This window comes from Ambystoma mexicanum, chromosome 12, assembly GCF_040938575.1.
Source record: "Ambystoma mexicanum isolate Mex_15411 chromosome 12, UKY_AmexF1_1, whole genome shotgun sequence".
In the NCBI taxonomy this organism is placed as follows: domain Eukaryota; kingdom Metazoa; phylum Chordata; class Amphibia; order Caudata; family Ambystomatidae; genus Ambystoma; species Ambystoma mexicanum.
The window spans coordinates 1,220,599,015-1,220,622,736 of NC_090936.1; the positions used below are offsets into that span (position 1 = coordinate 1,220,599,015).

Consider the following 23,722-nt stretch of genomic DNA (forward strand, 5'->3'; position numbering starts at 1 on the left):
ATGTGGACTATGGAGAGCATGTGATCTAAGCAGATCCACAAGCCTTAGATAGATATAGATATATATAAAGAGACTTTCCAAGAACAAAAAGACACGATTGGCTGTAGAGAAGGCCATGCTTGCTAAGATCATCTTCACTGCTAGTAAAGGAAATAAAGGCATAAGTATAGAGGAATAGAAATTGCAGCAAAAATGGCAGTACTGTTCTACTACAATTATAGCAGCCCTGCTGGAGACTGTTGCTAGAGCACTGTTAAACTTGTAGGAGTTCAATTTGTGAAGTATCTGCACTGCCCTTGGTGACGAGACCTGTGGTGGTCACATTAAAAGTACAGCAGTGTTCTTATGAAGTGCTAGTTCAATGAAAGGTGTAGCAGACCTATTGAAGAGCCCATGTACTATGGCATGAGAAGTACAACTAGCCTTCTTGAAAAGCACTGATACCGTTCCAATAATGCTAGTGGTTTCCCAATGACAATTTTTGCACATTGTGTGGTTCTTGTAAACACACCTTTGTTACACAAGCAGCACTGCACTATCCCTCTTAACCAAACAAAAATCCTTAACTTTCTTAGAAAAGTAATGGCTAAATACCCAACTTGAGATGCCTTTCACAAGAAGCAACATAGCATAGAACACAGAAGAAGCAGATTGTACAATAACAAAATATTTCAGGATCTTTATTAGTGTATAATTACAAAAAAATATAATTGCAACCAATTATGGGGATTTGATGAAGAAACATTGGAAACTTTGAAACCAGATTGCATCTTTCAAGAAAGTCTATTTTCATTTCTTTTTTTAAATGCAACATAAATACAAATGAACAGTTTTACATAACCTTAAAAACAGAAAAGCGGTGAGAACCATGGAGTATTTATTTATAGAGAATAAAGACGGACATTACGTTGTGGCAGCCATTATCAGGTTGCCCATCCCTTTCTAAGAAGCGTACGCCTATGCTGGCTGTATAGTGTAAAGCGTGCTCTTCCACTGGCATCCAACGCACTGAAGCACAGCGATCTCCACAGAAGGACAGGATGGTATGGGAGGATGAACGGGATCTCAACCAAATATTGCTGTACCACTCGCAGGCTATTGCCTGCATTTCAAGGTTTCAACCAACCTGCAAAACAGGGAGAAACAGCAATCATTTATAACATTGAGATCCAATTCAACAAGACAATGATCCAGAAATTACATCCTAATTTTAGTACATTTTTGGTTATCCTTTAGATCACTTCTGTATCCTCAAACAACTGTCTACCAATCCTCCAAAAGCAGAAGAAACATTCAATTGGGTTCAACAGAATCCACTCTTAAAGCAAGGGAGGAAATTTAGTAAATCACTGGAGCATATAGTGGTACCCTTGGAGCACCTCGGACAACGCATCGACCCCTGGCCAAAGCCATGTCTGCTACAAAATGAGATTTAAATAACTCGGATAGCAGCATTTCTCTTCTGGTCCTAGTAACATTCCTGGATCTCATCTTTCACTATGGAGATATAATGCACCTCTGACATTCTAGGAGGAAAACAAAAGCTATATATACACAAAACATAACATGCATATATTTAGGAAGCGCCTGGGAGTAATGAATATGGTGTTCTACAAAATAAAATACAGCAACTGACACACTGAAAAACTATTCTATTTCTAACCCCTCACTACCCTCTCAACAAGGAAAAAAGTGTATGACTCCCATCTCCTACTACTGAAGGCCCTCATTTTAACTCTTGATATATTTATGCTATAATAAATGTTGGGCCCCTGGTCTCCAGGAGCAATATTAGGAGGACACTTCCTTCACGGGGGTGCAGGTTGATCCAGTCAACCATAAAGCTCCGTTTGTTGAATAGAACATTTTGTAAATGTTTAGCAGTGTGAATTAACATTCTACATGATTGACAGCTCATTTTAAAAAGACGCTTAACATTTAATAACGGATATAGGGTTTAATAGAATTGTGAAAGGTAGAATCCATAATCAGGTTATCCTAGTGACACACCGCTGCAATAGTAAATCATTTATCCAGCTTAGAACTGTAGTCTTCATGTGACAGGATTTTCAGAAAAAAAAGACATTCTGAACAGAATGGGGATGGACAGTACAGCAGTTTTTTCCGTTGTCAATTTCCTCGTATTTCCATTTTCCAATTACCCCCAAAAAACACACAGCACTTAAAGTTGTTCAACACTGTTCCCATAGGAATTCTGGGAATCCTGCCAGAAGATCATTTTTGGGATATCTCCTTTTTAAAGGTTTCCTAGTGTTCGATTAAATTGCGGGAGAGACCGTTCATGGTGAGGTTACATATTTACTTAAATGGTAGGAACGACCACGTTCAGCAAAACAAAATAAGCTTCTGAAGCCAGTGCACAAGATGAGAGTTTTGTAAATCAATAAAAAAAATTGTCAAGAAATAAATACGGAAAAGATGGAACAAAGCGGCTAATGTCTCTCACCTGACCTCATTACTGAGCCAGCCCGATTGCAGACAGTCAGTCTCTCAGAGCTTGATTAAAAGTGATGATCCAAGCATTTTGAAAAAGTGGAACAGCTGTCCATAGTGCTTCCAACCTAATGTAAAGTCATTCTATGGCACCTTGCTGATCCCGTTGCTATTTGAAGTGCCATGGCTATGATTCTAAGCCACCAATTTGACCGAAGTGCTAATAAAATCCTCCACCAATGTGACAGAGGCCCCACACAGCACTGCCCTGGATGTATCCGCAAGAGAAAATTATAGGTCGTTTTCAAATGAGGTGTGTCACTGGCATACGGAACAATGGTCTTCCCGCCATTTCAGGTGAACCAGAAATGTGCATGAATTTCCCCATTTTTTCTCCCCCACATACAAAGGTATATTGAAACCAAGTATAAAAAGTTCCTTCACATCTTCATCTCATACTATTTACAACATCAGAGTCTCCACCATAAGTTTCAGAGCTGCAATAATTGATGGATTCTCCCTAATGAAAATAATGTCCCCCCCCAATCATCCTTTGTCAGTGTTCTGCACCGACTTGCAAAATCACCAAGAGATCAACGGCATCAAAATTTGACATTCCACCAACAGATGCTTTGATGTTTCAATTGTTTCCTTCGCCTTAGAATGCCTACATACGGGACACAGGACCCAGCTCATCACACGGTCTTCTATTGTTCAAGACCTTTTTGTCTGTAAGGTGTTCCATCTTAATCTCAGAAACAGATCACAATACTTTGGACTTGGGGACTTGGGTACTTGGAGAGGTAAGCCGGGACTGGATAGCTCTATTATCCAGAGCCGATATCAGGGGTGATTTATACGAGTCTCTTTAGTTTGTGTGTCTATCCAATCGAGCCTCATTATTTGGTTCTTCACCTTGCCCGGGTTCAATATCGGGGTGTCACTTGATACGCCAAGATTGTTTAGCCCATCTCTACAGCCCTGTCTCCATCGATCAATGAGGTCCTCTCTGCTCTCCATTTTTGTTCTTCAGAATCTACAAGGCGGAGATACCTCTGTTTCAATACATTTCCGATAGAGAGACAGGGATTTCCAGCGGATGATAGAATGGATGGACTGCAGCCCCAGTTCGTATCTAATTAGTGCCAATGGTAGACTATTCGGTAGGTGGAGAACCCTTTTCCAAAAATACCCTTCCATAACCTCCTAAAAGACAGGGGGAGTTTCAAGGCCACTTCTGCTCCATATGTGAAGATGGGCATCACTTTCTGCTTATAGAAAGTAATGGTGGAATTGAGGCTTGTGTGGCAAGTCTTTTACATTTAAGTCTTACCACCTCCATCCATTGTTTTTCTATTAGACTACAGTTAATCAATACTCCCTAGTAGGTCATTGAATCCACGCATTCCAACCGCTCATTATCGATGCACCACCTGAATCTTGGTCTTCTCATGCCACATGGATTTGATGGGACCATTATTTAATTTTTTTTTTTTTTACATTTACCCTAAGCCCATTTCTCGCAAAGTAGGTTACCAGTTTATTTAAGCTGCGCTGGAGTCCAATTGGCGTCTGGTCCATTATGACCAGATCATCCGCATCCATGACCCACGGGAGCTGCTGACCATATATCTATGGATGTAAAACTTGAACCCCCCACTTGATTTGCCACCAGATCCGACAGGAGAAGACTGAATAATGAGGGAGCCAGTGGGTAGCCTTGTTTAAGCCCTTTAAATGTCGGAATTTTCAGTGAGCGAGCCCCCTCCATAGACAATCTAACCTGTATTGTGGTTGGTGTACAGCGCCTTGATGGCTTCCAGGTCCGGTGGACAATCCCAGGATGCCAGTTTGTCCCATAAACACTTTCTAGGTACGCTATCAAAAGGCCTGTACGAGGTGTACGAACGCAAAATAGGTTTTTTGTTTTATTTTCAATGGCTCTTAACTTAAGGTGTTTAGCAAAAAAAGGTTCAGGGAGGTACCTACACCATTAAGCCAGATTGTCTGTCTGCCCATGTGTCCCAATAATCTGGCCCACTGGTTTAAGTGTTGCAGTAGAATTGATGCAACATTTTGCACAATGAGTCTAGAAGGGCGATCGGTCTATAGTTGGTTGGATCGCCTCGATCGCCCTTCTTGAATATTGGAACTATTGGGGCCGATTTCCATTAAATGGGGACCGCTCTTGCCACTATAATTTGGTTTAAACAGGGTTGGAGACAGATCTGCCCATGCTTCTGGGTTATGTTTAGTAACGTCATTAGTAAGCTAATCAGGGCCAGCTGCCCGGAAAGAATTCAGGTTTTAATTAGGCATGTGATGTCATCCCTATCAAAAGATCATTTCGTTTTGGTCTGGCAGGCCCTTAGCTTAACTTCATTCTCTACTCCCAAGAACAGCTTAGAGAAGTGGATGATCCACTTTTCCTCTGTTACGTCAGAGGCCATAGTGGCTGTTCGGGATCATTCTTATTTCTGTGCTAATTCCCTTCAACCTTAGAGACCCCCAGCTCTTTTGCTGAACTTTAGGACTTTTAATTTTTAACCTGAAGTGAATAAGACCTTTTTCTCACTCTCGTATTTTGATCTGATTTGGACTCTGTTTTCTTTGGCGTCTGACAACTCCATAGGCATCTGACTTTTGTATTGTGACACAAAGCACCCTCCGTGCAGCGTCACAGAGCAGTCCTTTGGATTTCTCATTAGGTTTAATGACCTTCTCTTGGGTGAACTACTGTTCCCAAGAGTAGTAAAGTGAAATTGACTTTGCATCCCTTTTTCCTATGTAGGTCCAGCACAACTAATCTTATGTGGAGTGCTGGGGGGGGGGGGTACTTCGTATTCCCTTTTCCTACTTTCTCTTCTAACATTTTTTTATGTTACCCTCACTACATTTAATGGCTGGTGGCAGTGGTTTAATGTTCCTACCATTGTGCAATTTTACTGCAGGCTGAATACTCAGCTGCAGTATAGAACCCATGGGTGACCATTTTAATCAAAATGGCCCGGTCTCGCAATTTGATTGTGAGGTCTTTCTTGGGTTTTACTCTGCGCACCAAACCAGGTTTAACCCTTTTGTTTGTTTTGCCTTGGCGGGCTTCAATGCTGAAAACCGCCTCCAGTGTGCCTGGAAGGGCAAGAAGCGAGGGAGGTGCCCGAAACTCCGTTCTTAGTCTCCTTGGTTACCTGAATACACCCACTGCCGGCTAGCTGGCTGGCTGTCCTTGCAGGACAGCTACCCTGCTGTGTGAGTGACAGCTAGGCTGTGCATGAATGGGAGAAACATGCATAAAAGGTCAGGTTTCTTGGACTGAAGGCAGAATCGACCACTGGCCAAAACATCCAAAGAAATCTGGAAGAGAAGCTTGCTGCACCCTCCTGAACCGTTGAACTGCCCGGTGAAACCCTGATGCAGTGCTGAAGCTCCAACTCTGAATCGACTAGAGAAGCCCAGAACGGACGACTTCTTCCCTTGGGTTGGTGGGACCAAATGAACCCAAGACCAACTTTTCTGAAAGACCTTTCCCTGCTGGCTGTACTTCTTTGCTGCTGCTGGAACAGAGTGCCAGGGGTTAGGAAACCTAGAATCTAGTGCATCGTCTTTAAGCCGGACCAGGCCTCCAGGAAGATCCCGAGGACCCTCCCGAAGCAAGATGACCCACGCCAGAGTCATCTCACCAGAGTGCTGGACTCTAGAAGCAAGGGAAGCCCATCAAGTGTTCAAGATACACGGTGGTGCTATTTGCCGGTAGCTGAAGCCGCAAAGTGCTGCTGATCTCAAGAGAGCCCGTAGCCGACCTTCGAACTGCAGTGCAGGAGTCCTCCAGACATCCTCCCTCTTGTCCCCACGACTGAGGCCCAGGAACCCAGGATCTGCAAGACTGCCACCAGAACAGAAGCCAGCTGGATCATCTTCAAACCTAAAGCACTGTGCTGACTAAAGGGGTACTTGCCTCTTGTGGTCTGTAGCTTGTAGGTTCTCCAGGGTGACATGCAGTAGCTATTTTTGCGTAGTTGATTTCAGCTCGGACTTTCACAAGCCTCCCAGCTTGTGGCTCAACAGCGATTCTTTTTCTACAAACTCTCTAAAAACATTTGTGCTATCTAGAGAAGTGCCTCAGCTCCCTAGACATTGTTCAAATTGACTTTGGCTGTCCTGCCTCCATGCAGACTCTTCTGACCCATTGACTTTGGTTCCAACTGTCCCTCATAGGTGGTGCATAAGTTTAACTTGTATTGCTGGGAAAGGTCTAACCTAGACTTCATTGGGAGATTGAAAAGTGCTCACATGCTTTGAGAACACGATAACCTTTTTCCTTCCCTAACCTTTTCCACAGCTTCAGAATTTTACCAAGTACAAAAAGTGATATTTAAATGCCAATACTGTCCTAGTTGGTGAAGTCACATCAGGGTGTAGGAAGTTTGTATGAAGCATCTCTAAAGAGTATCTACTTGCTTGACTTGATTCTGAGAAAGTATTTCAAAGTGTATTTTTATTGTTGCATATTGCCCTTTTTAAAGAAGGCTTATTTAAAACTGACCGTTAAATGACTAAATTATTTTACTACAAAACAGATTTCAATGTTACAGCTCACATTTACCCCTCTTGAGATAGGTCTGGCTGCTCAGTCAAGAGGACAAGGCTGGTGTAGTCTGCCACAGGGCTAATACATCAAATCTTGCCTAACAGCAGCCGGCTGGAATATGGAGTTAAGAAGCCCCCAAAGATCCCTCATTTCTTTTAACAATTATTTTCATTATTTTTTCTGCATCCGTTTGAGGTCTAGAGATCAACCAATTTTTGTATTGCTGCTTCCTGGTTTTTTGTAGGGAGACTATCTTGCAGCTGTGAGTGATTAATTTTCGTCATGTCCGCTCGATAGAGTCGCCTTACTTCCCTTAACTCGTTATAACAATGTAGCTTTTTCACCCCTTGTCGAAACCTTCCTTCAGGTGTATCTGAAATTGGATTAAGAGCCCCCGATATTCTAGGCCAGGTCCATCACTTGAGGTACCTTTCCGATAGGCTTTCAGGATGCTGAAGACAGCTCTAGTTGGGATTCTTAACCGAGTGCCACCTTGGTTCACCTGGACAGGGTTTTCCATTACCATTGATTCCTGAAAAGACCACCCCTGCCCAGTTTAGGTTTAAGAGACAGTGATAACTATTATCGATTTAATGTTCAGAGAGATGATATTTACCAACATTTCCTGAGAAAAAGAAAATCCAGGCCTGCTTCCTGGTCCCCTCTGGTTCATCTTGGTCTAGCTGGAATGTCCCCCTTTATTTCACTGTTTAACACAACAATATCCCGCTCCTCCATTTCTTGCCACCCATGATCTTGCTTTTTTGAGACACAGATCCGGCAATGTCACTCCCTTTTGTCTATACATTTTATATTAAGATGGGGCTACGCCTAGAGCACTGGCTCCACGGCGTTCATGGTCACTTATCTGTACGTAGCCATATTTTTTGTACATCGTCTTGATCTTTTTACACTTGGTTTATTAATGGGTTTTTCTGTAATTTCAAAGCCCAGGGGGAGCAAGCCTAACATTGAATCCAAGAGTGTTTTTTATCAATATGGAAGATCGATGCAAGGGCACACAGTACAAACAAATTCCATCCAAAAATTGGGCTCTCTTTATGTCATCTGATCTCATGCTGCGAAGTTTGGGTGCGCAATGTAACAATTTGAATATTCCTCTGGTTTAAAATTAGGCCGTCATTGGTTGAAGTGATCCTTTAAATCTTCACTGTTGCTTCGTTAGTAGGCTTTGTTGTGTTCCTAAAGCTTCCAAAATTTGGGGGGACGTCTTTTGACCTTGCTCTTCTATGTCTTTCAGGTGATGAGCTGCGTGGGTAGACGGGCCTCCAGATCCGTTTTGAGAAAGAACTTGTGCCCATTCTTTTATTTCCTGTGTCCTTAGTGATTTTTATTGCCCCAGAGAACTTATTGGCCAGAGCCCATCTTTTCTCTTCTAGCGTTTGAAATGCAGACCTCCGTTACTGATTGACTTGGTGGAAGGAGAATTGAGGAATTTAGTCTACCCATGTGTAGGTTTGATTCAATGATTAAGCTACCAAATCCTCTTGTGCCTCTGAGTAGGTTGTCAAATCCAAAAGGAGCTGGTCCTCTCTGGTTACCTTGCCTTTCTCAGTCAAGACCTCTCTTGTTCCATTAGGGATTGTACAGTCGGCTTTGGCTTCTCTATTGGACTATTTCTGGATAATTTTTGTAGCTTTTTCTCCGCATTTTTGTGAAACTGCAGAGTTGTTAGGTTGTGGAGAAAAGATCTTGAACAATTAGATTTTAGTTAAGCCATGGCTTGCTTACTTGTCTTTTTTATTCTGCGTCCCGCCACCCCCTTTCTCGCATATTAGAGTTGGCAAATATTGGAAAAGGCTTTTCATTGGTCTTTGGGGGTATCGCAGAACTGGACGGAATGGCAGATACAGGTCCAGTTATATCATGAGACGAGCTGTCTTTAAAACTCGACATGCCGACCTCCGGCCGACCTGGGGATTTCTCCTGACTGCTTACATGGACCTCAGGGCCTTCTAGCTGGATAGCCGTCATTTGAGAGTCTTCGTTCTCACAGAACATTTTTGTCATTGGTCTAGAGATGGCAGACAACAGGGCTGACTTGCATTAAATACAAATACCTTTTATGAGGTTTGGAGTTAAAGTATTCCTTTCCTCCGTTGTATCTGGGCTCTGAATAAAGGAGCAGCTAGTACGGCTACTAGCTACTCATACAGCCAGGTTACTTGCTCCTTATAAAAACAACTGTGCTAGTAGCAAAAGCGGGGGAGAGGTGTCCCACAGTGTCCCACTGCAGCCAGCACCCTAGTATCAGGGTACAATCTTCACAACCCCTGCACAGCTCGGCCTTGCGCACCGGCCTGTTGGAGCCTACAGCCCGCCTTCGGGGTACAGGCTGTACTCGCCGCAGGGCTGCGGGCTGCAGAGCTAAGCCGGGCAAGCCTAGCCTTAGGAGGGGGGTATACCTCGGTTCTCGCTCCCGCCTCCATCTATTATGGGACCACCTCGAGCAGGTAGGCATGGTATTCATCAGGCAGTCAGGTGCCCCCTTCCCCTCCCTCCCTCCCTCAACTCTCAAAGTCCTCAGAGCTCACGGACGCTCTCCTCCGCACCAGAGGAAGGGCCCTAGGGTTAGTCTGTCAAGCCACACTGCGTCTGCTCACAGAAACAGAGCGTAGCTGCCGCCGACAGATCACCACAATTACTCCTTCATATAAACAAGATAACAAGATAAGACTTTGGGAACACTGGGCAATTCTGAACTAAGTGACAGCTGAACGGCTGTGATCAGAGCAAAGCAGTGATCAAGAAGCTACAAAACATTTGCCCTTTGTTGGGCACCAAGCACTGGCACGTATATCAGAATTGGGAACACTGCTAGTTATTAACAGAAACAGGGACCACTGTCCCTCCAACAAGCCTCCATTTACTATTGTTAAACTAGTAGAACTACACCACAGATGGTAAGGAGATCAAACACGCAGCTATTCGACTCCAATATCAGGTCCTAGTGTTAGACAATCATATGTTTGTCTCGCGTCTATATGTTCTGCGCCACAATTCATGCGGGCTTTCGGCGCATAATAAACACAAATAAAAAAATATTCACTTCAGGTTACTACTGCACAAGCCTCTTTACTGTATTTCTTGAGCATTTCCTTTTAGAATGCTCAGTCTGGATAATGCCATGCCATCTGGCATGTCATTTTATGAGCGCTTCCTTTTAGAAGTTAGAAGGCTCAGTCTGGCTAAGGCCAGGCCCTGGAGCATGGCATTTAGTGAGCATTTCTGTTTAGAATGCTCAGTCTTGATAATGCCAGGCCCTGGAGCATGGCATTTCTTGATCATTTCCTTTAAGAATGCTCAGTCTGGATAATGCCAGGCCCTGGAGCATGGCATTTCCTTTTAGAATGCCCAGTCTGGATAATGCCAAGCCCTGGAGCATGGCATTTCTTGAGCATTTCTTTTTAGAATGCTCATTCTGGATGATCCCAGGCCATGGAGCATGGCATTTGAGCATTTCCGGTTAGAATGCTCAGTCTGGATAATGCCAGGCCCTGGAGCATGGCATTTCTTGATAATTTCCTTTTAGAATGCCAGTCTGGATAATGCCAGGCCCTGGAGCATGGCATTTCAGCATTTCCTTTTAGGATGCCAGTCTGGCTAATGCCAGGACCTGGAGCATGGCATTTCTTGAGCGTTTCCTTTTAGAATGCTCAGTCTGGATAATGCCAGGCCGTGGAGCATGGCATTTATTGAGCGTTTCCTTTTAGAATGTTCCATTTTTATAATGCCAGGCCCTGGAGCATGGCATTAGAATGTTCCATCTGGATAATGCCAGGCCCTGGAGCATGGCATTTCTTGAGCGTTTCCTTTTAGAATGCTCCATCTGGATAATGCCAGGCCCTGGAGCGCATGGCATTTCTTGAGCGTTTCCTTTTAGAATGCCAGTCTGGATAATGCCAGGCCCTGGAGCATGGCATTTCTTGAGCGTTTCCTTTTAGAATGCTCCATCTGGATAATGCCAGGCCCTGGAGCATGGCATTTCTTGAGCGTTTCCTTTAAGAATGCCAGTCTGGATAATGCCAGGCATTTCTTAAGCCTTTCCTTTTAGAATGCTCCGTCTGGATAATGCCAAGCCCTGGAGCATGGCATTTCTTGAGCGTTTCCTTTTAGAATGCTCCGTCTGGATAATGCCAAGCCCTGGAGCATGGCATTTCCTTAGGTTGCTTCCTTCGAGCAACTCCTGCATAGGTTTACTCCATGTCCGAGTCACATCTGAAAAACGTGTGCACCTTTTGCCGTTTTCCTTCACAGAAATACTTGGCCATGGAAGTTAGGTTCCCTATTACAGGACAATACATGCATGCTGCTCAATTGATTGAATGGCAACACTGCAATGAGACCCCATCTTCAAGTTGCTTTAAAAACAGTTTTACAAATGTTTCGGAGGAATTATTCCTTCACTTCGCCTGCTCTGGTTATCCACTTCAGTGGCCTCACCTCTGGAGGGTCCTGATGGCAAGGTGAAGAATAAAAGTAGCCCGGAGCACCCAGGTCTTGGGTGGCACAAAGCTTTCTGGCCTGCAGCCCAGAATTGGGACATGTCTAAATACACACAAGCCCTAAGGACCGCCTCTGCTTATAGGAAATGACTATACATTACACTTCGGGCAATAAGGGTCATGATTAAAAAAAAGAAAAGCCACAGTCAGTTGAGGTTTTCTCACTTCTTACTCACCATTTATTTCAACGGAGCTCCAGCACTTCCCTCGGTTTTGAAATCCCAACGGACTTGGGGGGCAAGCAAAGCCTTTCTGGCTTCACTTTCCTGTTCAACTCATTTATTTTTGGGGGCACTCGTCAGTCTCGAGGTCCGTCCGTGCAGGGAGACTATTCGCCAATGTAAGTTTGCCAGTGCTTTTGTTTGGAAGCAGAAAGCTGCTCAAGAGGATTGTCACACAATTATTTGGTATCCCTTTTCCTCCCCTTTTGTCTAGCAAAATGTAGGTCTTTGCAATGTGTTTAAGAAAGGCTGAGTTTTCTCCAGGGAACTACCGCGCAGCATCTTTTTTTGTTTTTTTAACAGCAGAACGCAAATTTGAGTAGCATATATGCAATATGGCTTCTCCGTGTTGTTTAACTGCTGTCCTTTGCACTATTCCTTTTCGGCCATCTCCCTGCAGCCCTCAGTTCGAAAGCGCCCATATAAGGGCATACACTTTCACGGAGTCCTGCTCAGGACTCACGGGTGAGTGCTTCCCAATCCACGCTTCTCCCAGAGGATACTGGTTGTTGGGCAGATGTGGGGCAAGTGGCTGTCCAAGAGCACAGACTGGTTTGAATGGTGCAGCTACGTCCCATTGGTGGGTTGGGACTACCCCCTAGTGTAGAGTTTGAACAAGAGGAGGTAGTTGGAGATGGGAAGGTAAAGCTTTACAAGTTTACGAATGTGGTTTCTAGATTCTTACTTCATCAACCCTTTCGCTCTCTAGACAAGTGATGCTATTGTAATGGATGGCAGCAAGTTTGATGGACGTACCATGAATAAATGCTGCAGTTTTTAAATTATATTCTACATTGAGATTGAAACTGGTAGAAGGCGTGCGGGTCTGCATGGATGAGGCCATTTCTCTAACATGAAACTGGTAGAAGGCGTGCGGGTCTGCATGGGTGAGGCCATTTCTCTAACATGAAACTGGTAGAAGGCGTGCGGGTCTGCATGGGTGAGGCCATTTCTCTAACATGAAACTGGTAGAAGGCGTGCGGGTCTGCATGGGTGAGGCCATTTCTCTAACATGAAACTGGTAGAAGGCGTGCGGGTCTGCATGGGTGAGGCCATTTCTCTAACATGAAACTGGTAGAAGGCGTGCGGGTCTGCATGATGAGGCCATTTCTCTAACATGAAACTGGTAGAAGGCGTGCGGGTCTGCATGGGTGAGGCCATTTCTCTAACATGAAACTGGTAGAAGGCGTGCGGGTCTGCATGGGTGAGGCTATTTCCCTATGAATAATAAACTGGTAAAAGGCGCGCGGGTACGGATGAGTATTTGTATTTTATTTGTAACGCACGCCGGGCCCACAGGCATCAAGGCGCGAAGACTTAACAGCAGATGCATAGTTTTGCAAAAGACATGCGCTTGGGTCACGCTCAAACAGTTACAAATTCATACAATGATGTGTCCGTTAGGATCAGTGTGTTACAGAGTCAAAATGAGCAAGAGCAAGTTATCATGGCAGCAACATAAGTTAAGCAAGACTTTTTACATACATTACAATAGGTTAGTAGGGCCAAGAGCTAAACAGGCGACAACTAACTATGGGGCGCTTACTAAATTCAAGGACTAGGTCAAATATGCGCAAAGAGCCAGGATTTCGTTTTCTGTTTGAAAGAATTAAATGAAGCCCCAGATCTGATGGTAGTGGGGAGAGAGTTCCACAACTTAGATGCCAAAACAGGGAAGCTCGCCCCCAGCTTTCTGAAGTTTAAATCTAGGTATTGATAGACTGTGTCTGAGCAATTCTTTGAGGTTGGGTGGATGTGTGGAGAGAAAGTCGGTTAGGTAGGGGGGGGGCCTGGTTGGTCAAACATTTGTGGGTAAGGGCAAGCGTTTTCAGAGAAATTCTCTGCTCGACAGGGAGCCAATGTAGACTAGTTCTGAATTCAGAGATGTGTTGGTTTCTGGGAATGTTTATGCCGCTCTGATGGCATTATTCTGAGGGATCTGCAATTTATTCTGATTTGCTTAGCTAGTCCCCAAGTAGAGGGCACTGCAGTAGTCCATTTTAGACATGAGGGTTCTGGCTAAGGGGATGCTATTAGGTGTAGTCAGAAAAGGTCTGCAGGCTGCAATACGTTTGCAGGTATAGGTCGATGCCAATCTGACTGCGTTGGTTTGTCGTGACAGGTACAGGGAGGCGTCTAGATAAATACCTAATGTTTTGGTGTCCTTGGAGACTTTGATAACGTTGCCATCAATGATGAAAGACTGATAAGAGTGCTCTAATTCATTAAGACGTTGAGTGGAGCCCAAGATGAGGAGCTCCGCCTTGTCATCATTGAGGCAAAGTTCATGTTGGCCCATCCAGACCTGGATGACCAGATACACGTCGTTCAAAGCCTTAGTGTCAGCTGTGTAGTCGCCTGTGATGGGGATGAGTACATGGGTGTCGTCAGCATAATTTGTGTGAGACACCCAGATAATCAAGCACATGAAAGAGCGGTTTAGTAAACACATTGTAGAGTGTAGGTGACATGCAAGATCCTTGTGGGACACCACAATGAATTGGAGCAGGGTCAGCGGCTGCAGAGGGGGAGAAGACCCTCATGGATCTATTGCTCAGAAAGGAGCTGATCCACGAAGTAGCTGAGTCGGAGAAGTGGGCAGCAGAACTGAGGTGCTGGCACAAGATTTGGTGATTGACCAAATCAAAGGCTGCGGTGAGGCCATTTCCCTATGAACATGAAACTGGTAGAAGGCGTGCGGGTAAGCATGCGTGAGGCTATTGCTCTATGAACATGAACACCTTTTCTAGATTGGAGAATCCTTTACTATAGGAGTAGCCCTTTGGAATAACATGCAAAAATAAACTCTGCATTTTCTGTCTCGTGCTTTGTAGTCTTATCTAAATATTTTAAATGAAGATTGGCACTCCACTCATGATCAATTGACAAGATCTTAGCGGGAACTCTAGAGGAGACAACCATTGTAATAGTAAACCGCACAGTGTCCATGTGCATCTAAACTGGCTTACTATGGTGGCCGCCCCTATTCTCTGCAGAAGACGTGAGCATCCACATACTTGTGGCACCCGCTAGAAGTGATTTCTCAGACACAGGCAAACAAGACGTTTAAGTATCTCCTGCACGGATACACCTGGTTATGTGTGCAACAGTAAAACCAAGGGTTCTACGTTAAGGCTGTTTTAAGTATTTCAATTTCAGCAATTTACATTTTTCACTCACCCTCACTGAATTTTTCATACTGAAACATGGAAACAAAAGCACATTCCCAAACAAAGCTGCATGCAAGCTCACAAATTAGGATTCCAAATCTGCTCAATGTTTTACACATACACTTTTGGCACTTTAAACCAATACTTGCCATTCCATTGCTTCATCAAGTCCAGTGCCTTTCGTTGCAGACGTCTTAAAAATCTGCCATTTCTTGTCTTTCAAAGCCGGCAGGCCCAGCGAATTTGCCACTTCTGTGGGAGTCATAGCCTGCTCCATATCCTGTTTGTTTGCAAACACTACTAAAATAGCTTTTTTCAGCTCTTCCTCCTAGGCAAAAATCATACAAAAACAATTTAAATGTAGCAAGTGCAAAAAATAACCAAGATTTCATAGCAAACCTTCAAAAAGATGGAGTGCACAGACTTGGCAGGAATATGAAGTTGCTTAGGTCCTCAGAGTGATTAACATTTGGGGTCTGCTCAGACCTTTATGCAGATTGAGAATCTGCTGCTCCCCGCCCCTCCCTTTTGACCGGAGCACCACGGAAGGTCTTTCGATGCTGAAGCCAGGCTGCCTACATACGACTAGCTAAAGATTAATACATTTCCTAGAATAGGTTTATTGTCGTTGCCAATACACAAGAACAGAAAACACCAAGTCATGTTTTTAAGTTCATTCTCCCCCCGCAAAAACATGTGTTCGCATATTACCAAGCAGAGTGCATTGCTGGAATAAGTCTAACTGCAAGTCAGGTGGTCAACCTTGGATTAATTTCTAGATAAGGTAGCTAGGAACAAGTACCCCGGAGGAGGGGTGTGGCAGCCTCCCAGCCAGCGAGGAGGCTTGGAACGAACCTTACCACAGGGTACAGCCCCTGCTCCGAGACTCCTCAGAGCAGGAAGCCACCAAGTTTCCTCTCCAGCTTGCCAGGAAAGTGTGCTTTACCTGTTGCGTGCGTCCCATTCCCCACACCCAGCCCCCCCTTTCCACACATTTCACCCCCTCCACCCACTCCCTTCCCACTTACCTTCAACTTCCTTGTTGGTTGCCAGCGCCACAAACTGATGGGTTCCTGGCACAGCAGCGACGTCTGAATGGCTGCCATGGAAAGGGAAAAGGGACTATGAAGTCCCTTCTCCCTGATCCAAATGGGGGCCAACTTAGTTTGTTACGTTACGAATCCATCATTTCACAACTTAAACATTATTAGTATCCCGGTAAAACGTGCCATGATACTAACAGCAAAAACCCCTGGCTGGGGGGACATTACTGGACCCGGTAATGCCCCATATGGCCCTGAGGCATTACCAGCAGCGGTAATTGCCCCCCAGCTCAGGGTTTATTGCTTAAGTAATGCATACACAGCCATCCCATAAATCTCCTGGACTGGGATGTGTACTCGGCCGTCCACAGATGAAGGAACATGCATGACACATGCTTTTATGCATTTCAGTGGAGGGAAAAACACAACAGAGTCTGGCAGCCAATTAGAAGCCTTGCATAGGAAACAATGTGATTAATGCTTTAGCTTGTTAGTTTGCTTAGTACAAATCAGGTGAAATTGGTAAAACATTAATTTGGTTCAGGTTGAAATTGGAAAGAACATTTGAAATGAAGGTTGTGTACGAACCACTAATCTGTGAGAGAAAGGTTTAGAAACCGATGGTGCAGAAGTTCCCAGCCCTCATGGATGAATTGAATTGATTGTATAATGCGTATACACAATGTATTTCAAAGCGCTTCAAGGAAAGAGGGAACATGGGAGGAATACAGTTACATTCTTACAAGTCCTTGAAACAATTCAGGATGTGAAAAATAACTCTTAATCAGCCTGGCGACATTTCAGATAGTGCACGTAACAAATAAGGGAGAAGGGGGATGAGCAGTTTCATTACTATGCTTGACAGCAATTGACGTAGTGCCAGGAAGTAACGAGAGGGGAAAGGGGGGGGGTGGACTGGGGGAGAATGAGAAGACCACCACAAGCAACTAAAAATACTAGGTCAGACGACGATGAGTAGTGCTGGAGGGGGAAGTGGGAGGAGAGAACAAGGAGGGGAGGGGGGAGAGACAGACAAGCTACCATCACAGGTCATGCGACAGGTGATAGAGTAAGTGCTAATGAACAGTGTTAGGGAGGGGAAGGAGAAAGTGGAAGAAAAAAGACAGACAGCTACATTTACTATCCCAGAACAGCAATTGAGGCAAACGTTCCACATAAAAGCTGCAAAGAGCTTTTCATTGATAAATTATATTGAGGGGGTCCTCTGCAATAAGTGATAGCAACTCACTTTTTTTTTTTTTTTTTTAAAGAAGTCCAATTCAGTTAGAGACACATTTCTGTCAATTGTTTTTGCGAACCCCCTCCCCCAACAGTACATTCTACTACAAGTGCCAATGCAGAGGTTTGTTGACTTAGAAGACTGTCGTCTTAGTTTTAGCACCCCCTTTATGGGGCCCTCAACATTGTGCCCCTTCTGCTCTTTTTTTGGATCACAGACATTTTGTGGCCAGAGGGACTATCCTGAAGTCACCCTGCCACTGTAACCCTTTTTGACTTGGGTCGCCCATAAGGCTCCCAGCCCCAGAGGGGCATCTCAAGCACCCCTTTTTGCTCCAAGGTGATTATATCACCATACACTGGTGTTAGGTTGTTGGCAGCTAGACTTTCGTGTCGACTCTCCCAGTGCTGCGAGCCATTTTCCTGCATTCTTAGCCCCAAGTACCTTCTAGGTAGCCATTGCAGTCCCAATGTATATATGTTTAAATTCTGCTCTCTGCCATTTTATATTTTAGGGTTTCCTTTGTTTAGAGCAAACATTAGGTAGGCTCAAAATGGTTACTGTGACCTGTGGGCTCTTGTGAGCACACATGGCAGTCTGCATATTGGTTCTAAATGGTTTTGGTCAGTGTAGATCCCTGGGACCTCCCTCTTTCTCTCACATCCTGTGGAGGCGGTCTTAGAGTGGCTAACACTCAACATAAAATTCCAGATGTGGTGTGGGACAAGGGAGCCATACAACCAAGCAAAGCAGGTGAAATTTCCCTAGGGCCTGCAACCTTGAACACAGTGCCCCAACGGCAAAACTCATCCCTTTGACCGTTTGCCCACCAGCCCTACAGTGACTGGTCGACTGGTCTTTGGCCAGCCCCTTTTATGCAGTGGTTCTTAAGGCTCTGCCTGGTCCGGGCTGTCGTGGAACTTTGTTCTGCAACTTAAGAAGCAGGTCTGTTGATCTGCTGAACGAGTTCGCCAGCTGATTGCCACTGTTTTTAAACACGCACTTTGCCATACAGGCTCGGCATATCCATGTGCTAAGGCTTTTGGGTGAGTGGGACTAATATACACATATACACATACATATACACATACATACACATATACATGCATGCATATCCTGGTTTGGGTTTCCTACTCCTAGGAGTGAAACCAGGGCTTCCTGAACAGTCCTGCTGCCTTCGGTCATTTGCTGGGTCAAGCCTTCCATCCCTACTGCAACCATTTTCAAGGTCTTTTCCTGCAGCTTACAGCCAAGGTTTCCTGACTTGGTGCTGGAGGCTGCTCCCATGTGGAAGAGGTTTGGGACACCACCATTCTACCTGATCTGCTCCATGGGACCTCCCAGGATGCCTGTAGCTTTTCTTATTGTGCTGGTACAATTTTCGGATGGGCTGCCACCTTTCGTAGTCCATGGAGCCACCAGAATCCGTCATGGGCTTCCTAGTATTCCCAGAGTCTTCCTCCCTGGATTCGTGTCTCAAGGCATGAAGATTGTCGCTGTGGGAGAACTACTCTTTTCCAACGTTGAGGGTCTTCGTTGGCTCAGGTTTCAAGTCCCTGTGCACAAGCTCCTGTAAACTACACCTAGAAAATAAACCTGTAGTTACCTGGGCTGGTTTGCCATGCTGGAGCCATTTTTTCTGAAACTGGCACTAGACGACCTTCGAGGGTAGTGGGCAGGAGCCCCCCTCCTATCCTGCAGCCACGGACACCAGGCTGTAGCGCAGACCGGTATCACACGGCCTGCCTGACCGTGTCCCAATCTTCTGCCTGACCGTGTCCCAATCTTCCGCCTGACCCGCCCATGCCGGGCGCGACGCGGCACCACAGCGAGGCTGAGCCTCGATCTGCCCCATATTTCGTTTCCAGTATCCGCCGGCAGGCGGATGCGCCGGCGGCCTGCATGAAGGCCGTATAAAGGCCCTGTTTGCGCCCAGGCCCCCCTCTTCAAGACGACCTTCGAGGGTAGCGGGCAGGAGCCCCCCTCCTATCCTGCAGCCACGGACACCAGGCTGTAGCGCAGACCGGCATCACACGGCCTGCCTGACCGTGTCCCAATCTTCCGCCTGACCCGCCCATGCCGGGCGCGACGCGGCACCACAGCGAGGCTGAGCCTCGATCTGCCCCATATTTCGTTTCCAGTATCCGCCGGCAGGCGGATGCGCCGGCGGCCTGCAGGAAGGCCGTATAAAGGCCCTGTTTGCGCCCAGGCCCCCCTCTTCAAGACGACCTTCGAGGGTAGCGGGCAGGAGCCCCCCCCCCCTCCTATCCTGCAGCCACGGACACCAGGCTGTAGCGCAGACCGGCATCACACGGCCTGCCTGACCGTGTCCCAATCTTCCGCCTGACCCGCCCATGCACAACGCGGCACCACAGCGAGGCTGAGCCTCGATCTGCCCCATATTTCGTTTCCAGTATCCGCCGGCAGGCGGATGCGCCGGCGGCCTGCATGAAGGCCGTATAAAGGCCCTGTTTGCGCCCAGGCCCCCCTCTTCAAGACGACCTTCGAGGGTAGCGGGCAGGAGCCCCCCTCCTATCCTGCAGCCACGGACACCAGGCTGTAGCGCAGACCGGCATCACACGGCCTGCCTGACCGTGTCCCAATCTTCCGCCTGACCCGCCCATGCCGGGCGCGACGCGGCACCACAGCGAGGCTGAGCCTCGATCTGCCCCATATTCCGTTCCCAGTATCCGCCGGCAGGCGGATGCGCCGGCGGCCTGCATGAAGGCCATATAAAGGCCCCGTTTGCGCCCAGGCCCCCCTCTTCAAGACGACCTTCGAGGGTAGCGGGCAGGAGCCCCCCTCCTATCCTGCAGCCACGGACACCAGGCTGTAGCGCAGACCGGCATCACACGGCCTGCCTGACCGTGTCCCAATCTTCAGCCTGACCCGCCCATGCCGGGCGCGACGCGGCACCACAGCGAGGCTGAGCCTCGATCTGCCCCATATTTCGTTTCCAGTATCCGCCGGCAGGCGGATGCGCCGGCGGCCTGCATGAAGGCCGTATAAAGGCCCTGTTTGCGCCTGTTTGGCGACTGGAAGGCGAGGCAGTGCCCATCCCCTCACCCGTTTTTCCTAAAGGTAGCTCGGAGGGAGCCTCGTCCTCCTCTACGATGGGCCCCCATCACGGTAAGCCTTGGGGCCTTAATTTGCACCTCTAGCAGGGAAAAGAAAATCCTTGAAATCGAGATCCAGCTTCTACGCTCCACTTAATGACATAGAGCCATTCTTTAACACTTCTTGCGCTGCTGCGAGCTGTGCTCATATAACTCTGCCCACTGCGTGCCTTGCTACTTGCACCCTAGTCACTGCAGCCAATTGTGCCTAGGCTGATCTCTGCCCACTGTGCCTACAAGCATCTTAGTCACTGTAGACTTGCTGATCTCTGCCCACTGTGCCCATGAGTATCGTAGTCATTGCAGTCTATGGAGACTATGCTGAACCATGCCCTCTTTGATTTTGTGTAACTTAGTTTCTGCCTCCCACGGGGCCTATGCTACTTGAACCTTAGCCACTGTGCATATGCCATTCTCTGTCCAGTATGCCCAATTGAAAATAGCCTATCCAGCTCTCCGTGCTTATTTGAAATTTAGCGTCCACAATAGGCTGACCTTCATAGTACTGTTACAGCTTGAGCAGCCCTGAACAGTGTGTTTTTCACCACCTACCGCATAAACATGGTCCCCTACTAATACACCTTATGACCCATTTGAGACCCTCCTGGTCGCTTGGCAATTGTATGGTCGCTCAGAGACCACTATGATATTGTGTTGTGCCTTATGGTCGCTCAGAGACCTCTGTGCTATTGTGCTGTGCCTTATGGTCGCTCAGAGACCACTGTGATATTGTATTGTGCCCTATGGTCGCTCAGAGACCTCTGTGCTATTGTGCTGTGCCTTATGGTCGCTCAGAGACCACTGTGATATTGTATTGTGCCCTATGGTCGCTTAGAGACCACTGTGATATTGTGTTGTACCTTATGGTCGCTCAGAGACCTCCGATATTGTGCTGTGCCTTATGGTCGCTCCTGACCGCTCACAGGCCCTCCTAGGATTCTTGCTATTAGCCTAACAGTATTTTACTGTTGACTACTGTATCTAGCCCAATTGGTGCAAATAAAGCGAGCCGAGCCTCACTTTACACCACCTCCCTATATCCCTAGCTATGTTAAGTTGGATATTGTGCATTATGTTCCCCTTCTGCCTTGTCCGAGCGGACACCCAGTGCACTGGCACTCACTTCCTCACCCTCAGTAATGGGCTCACCAAACTAGCTTGCCCAAGACACCATCCCATCCCCTGTCCTTCCCCCTTCCTCCCTACCACACCTCCCTTCCCATCCTCCTCCATGCTCTTTTCCAGGCTCAAGGACTCCTACGTAACCAGTAAGGAACACCATCCCACCTCGACCATCACTGATGATCCACATGTACACCCCAACCCCTCAAGCAATGGTAAAACATACCCTATCCTAGGATATGAGAGAACACCCCGTTTAAGAGCTCGCACAAGGCTACCACACCACAACCCTACTACCAAGACCCAGCCTCCCAGATCACCCAAACCCACGGCCCACACAACAAATAACAAACACACCCAGCCAAGAGCAACTAAAACTATTCCACTAAGTGGCCCACCAACCATAAATACTCCCACTCAGGAGCCCAACCCTCCCATTAGTCTCAAAAATGCACTCATCAATGCCCGCTCCCTTGGAGCCCACGCCATTGATATTCATGACCTCATCATCGAACTCGACCTTGACATGTTAGTAATCACAGAAACCTGGCTACACCAAGCATCAGGCCCTCAGCTAGCATTGGCTATTCCACCAGATTACACCATTCTCAGATCTGATAGAACCACCACTCCAGGAGGCGGTGTGGCCATTATTGCTAAAAATACTATCAAACTTAGATCAAGTTCCATTGAAATAATCTCAGGGTACGAACTACTACTCGCAAAACACCACAATTAACATAGTGGTCATCTATAGAGCCCCTAGCACAAACAGCCACCCAGAAACAGACATCCCACTAATACTGGCGCCCTTCCTCAAACCCAAAACGAAATGCATCATCATTGGTGACTTGAATCTAGGTTTTAATGATAACCAAGACACCAAAGCAACCGCCCTCATCCTGGCACTTAATGACATGAACTTCTGCCAACACGTCAATGTCCCCACCCATACCAAGGGCAGAACCCTTGATTGGATCCTCACCCTCAACACCAACATCACCTTAGGCCCGATTACCGCACTGAATTGGACAGACCACTTCTGCATAGAATTTACAATCACTAGCGACGACCCTTGCACACCCAAGAACATATCTATGGACATCATCGAAAGTAGAAACTCCAAAAAGCTCACAGCTGAGAACTTCGACCCCACCTTGAACAAATTACTAGATACCCACTCAATCCTCAGCAATGACCCAACTACTATCGCTGAGTACTACCACAAATGCCTCTCCACAGCGATTAACACCATAGCACCTGTAACCTCCAAACTAAGGCGCCTCAACAAAAAATCCAACTTCTGGTTCAACGAGGAATTAATCGCCCTTAGAAGGAAAAAACGCTCTCTTGAGCATGCCCATAATAAACATCCCTCCCCGGACTCAGCTAAAGCATTCAAAGACGCAAACACCCTCTACAAATCAGCTATCATCTCACATAAAGCTAACGCCTACAATGCTCGCATTAGCAATGCAGCATCCGACTCCAAAGAGCTCTTCTCTATCCTTAGAGAACTTGAAAATCCACTTCCGACCGACACACCCATAAACACAAGCAAAGAATGGTGTACCACCATACAAGATGCTCTTGCCTCCAAAATCACTATGTTACAAAACAAAATCAACTCCAAAAAATTACTCCTAGCTACAAAACCCCCCCCTTCCCTAATCCATGTACCCTTCCCAGTGACAACTCCAACCCCCCCTTCCAATTCACACCAGTCACCCACAATCTCGTACTCGATACTATCTCCAAACTAAAAGCATCCAACTGCAAAGGAGATACTGTCCCAGCCAAACTAGTCAAAGCCTGTGCACCCACCCTGACCCCCATCATCACTAAATTTGTCAATGCCTCATTCAACTCCAATACAGTTCCAACTTGCATTAAAGAAGCCTGGGTTACACCACTTCTAAAAAAAACAAATCTAGACCCCACCATTCCAACTATCGCCCCATAACCACGGTCCCATTCTTACTCAAAATCATCGACAAACTAGCCTACAACCAAATTCAAACCCATTTAGAATCTAACCAGCTCCTCGGCACCAGACAATCAGGCTTCAGGCCCAACCACAGCACTGAAACAGCTCTCTTGGACCTCAAAATCCAGATGGATGCCATTAGAGATTCAGGGAAACTTTGCATTCTCTTGCTGTTGGACCTCTCAGCTGCAATTGACTTGGTGGACCACGACAAACTCTGCAACTCACTTGCCCGTGAATTCAATTTCTCTGGGG

The 23,722-nt window shown here is 46.5% G+C and overlaps 1 protein-coding gene across 1 annotated transcript in view; it reads right to left on the minus strand.

The window, feature by feature from the left end:
• Window positions 1-664: 664 nt before the first annotated feature.
• Window positions 665-23,722, minus strand: part of ARL1 (ARF like GTPase 1) — a 101,593-nt gene continuing 78,535 nt past the window's right edge. The window contains exons 5-6 of the mRNA XM_069629878.1: window positions 15,109-15,287; window positions 665-1,126 (exon numbers count right to left, since the gene is read on the minus strand). Of these exons, the coding sequence (XP_069485979.1) occupies window positions 1,096-1,126; window positions 15,109-15,287 (210 nt within the window). The 3' untranslated portion in view covers window positions 665-1,095. The remainder of the gene's footprint in view (window positions 1,127-15,108; window positions 15,288-23,722) is intronic.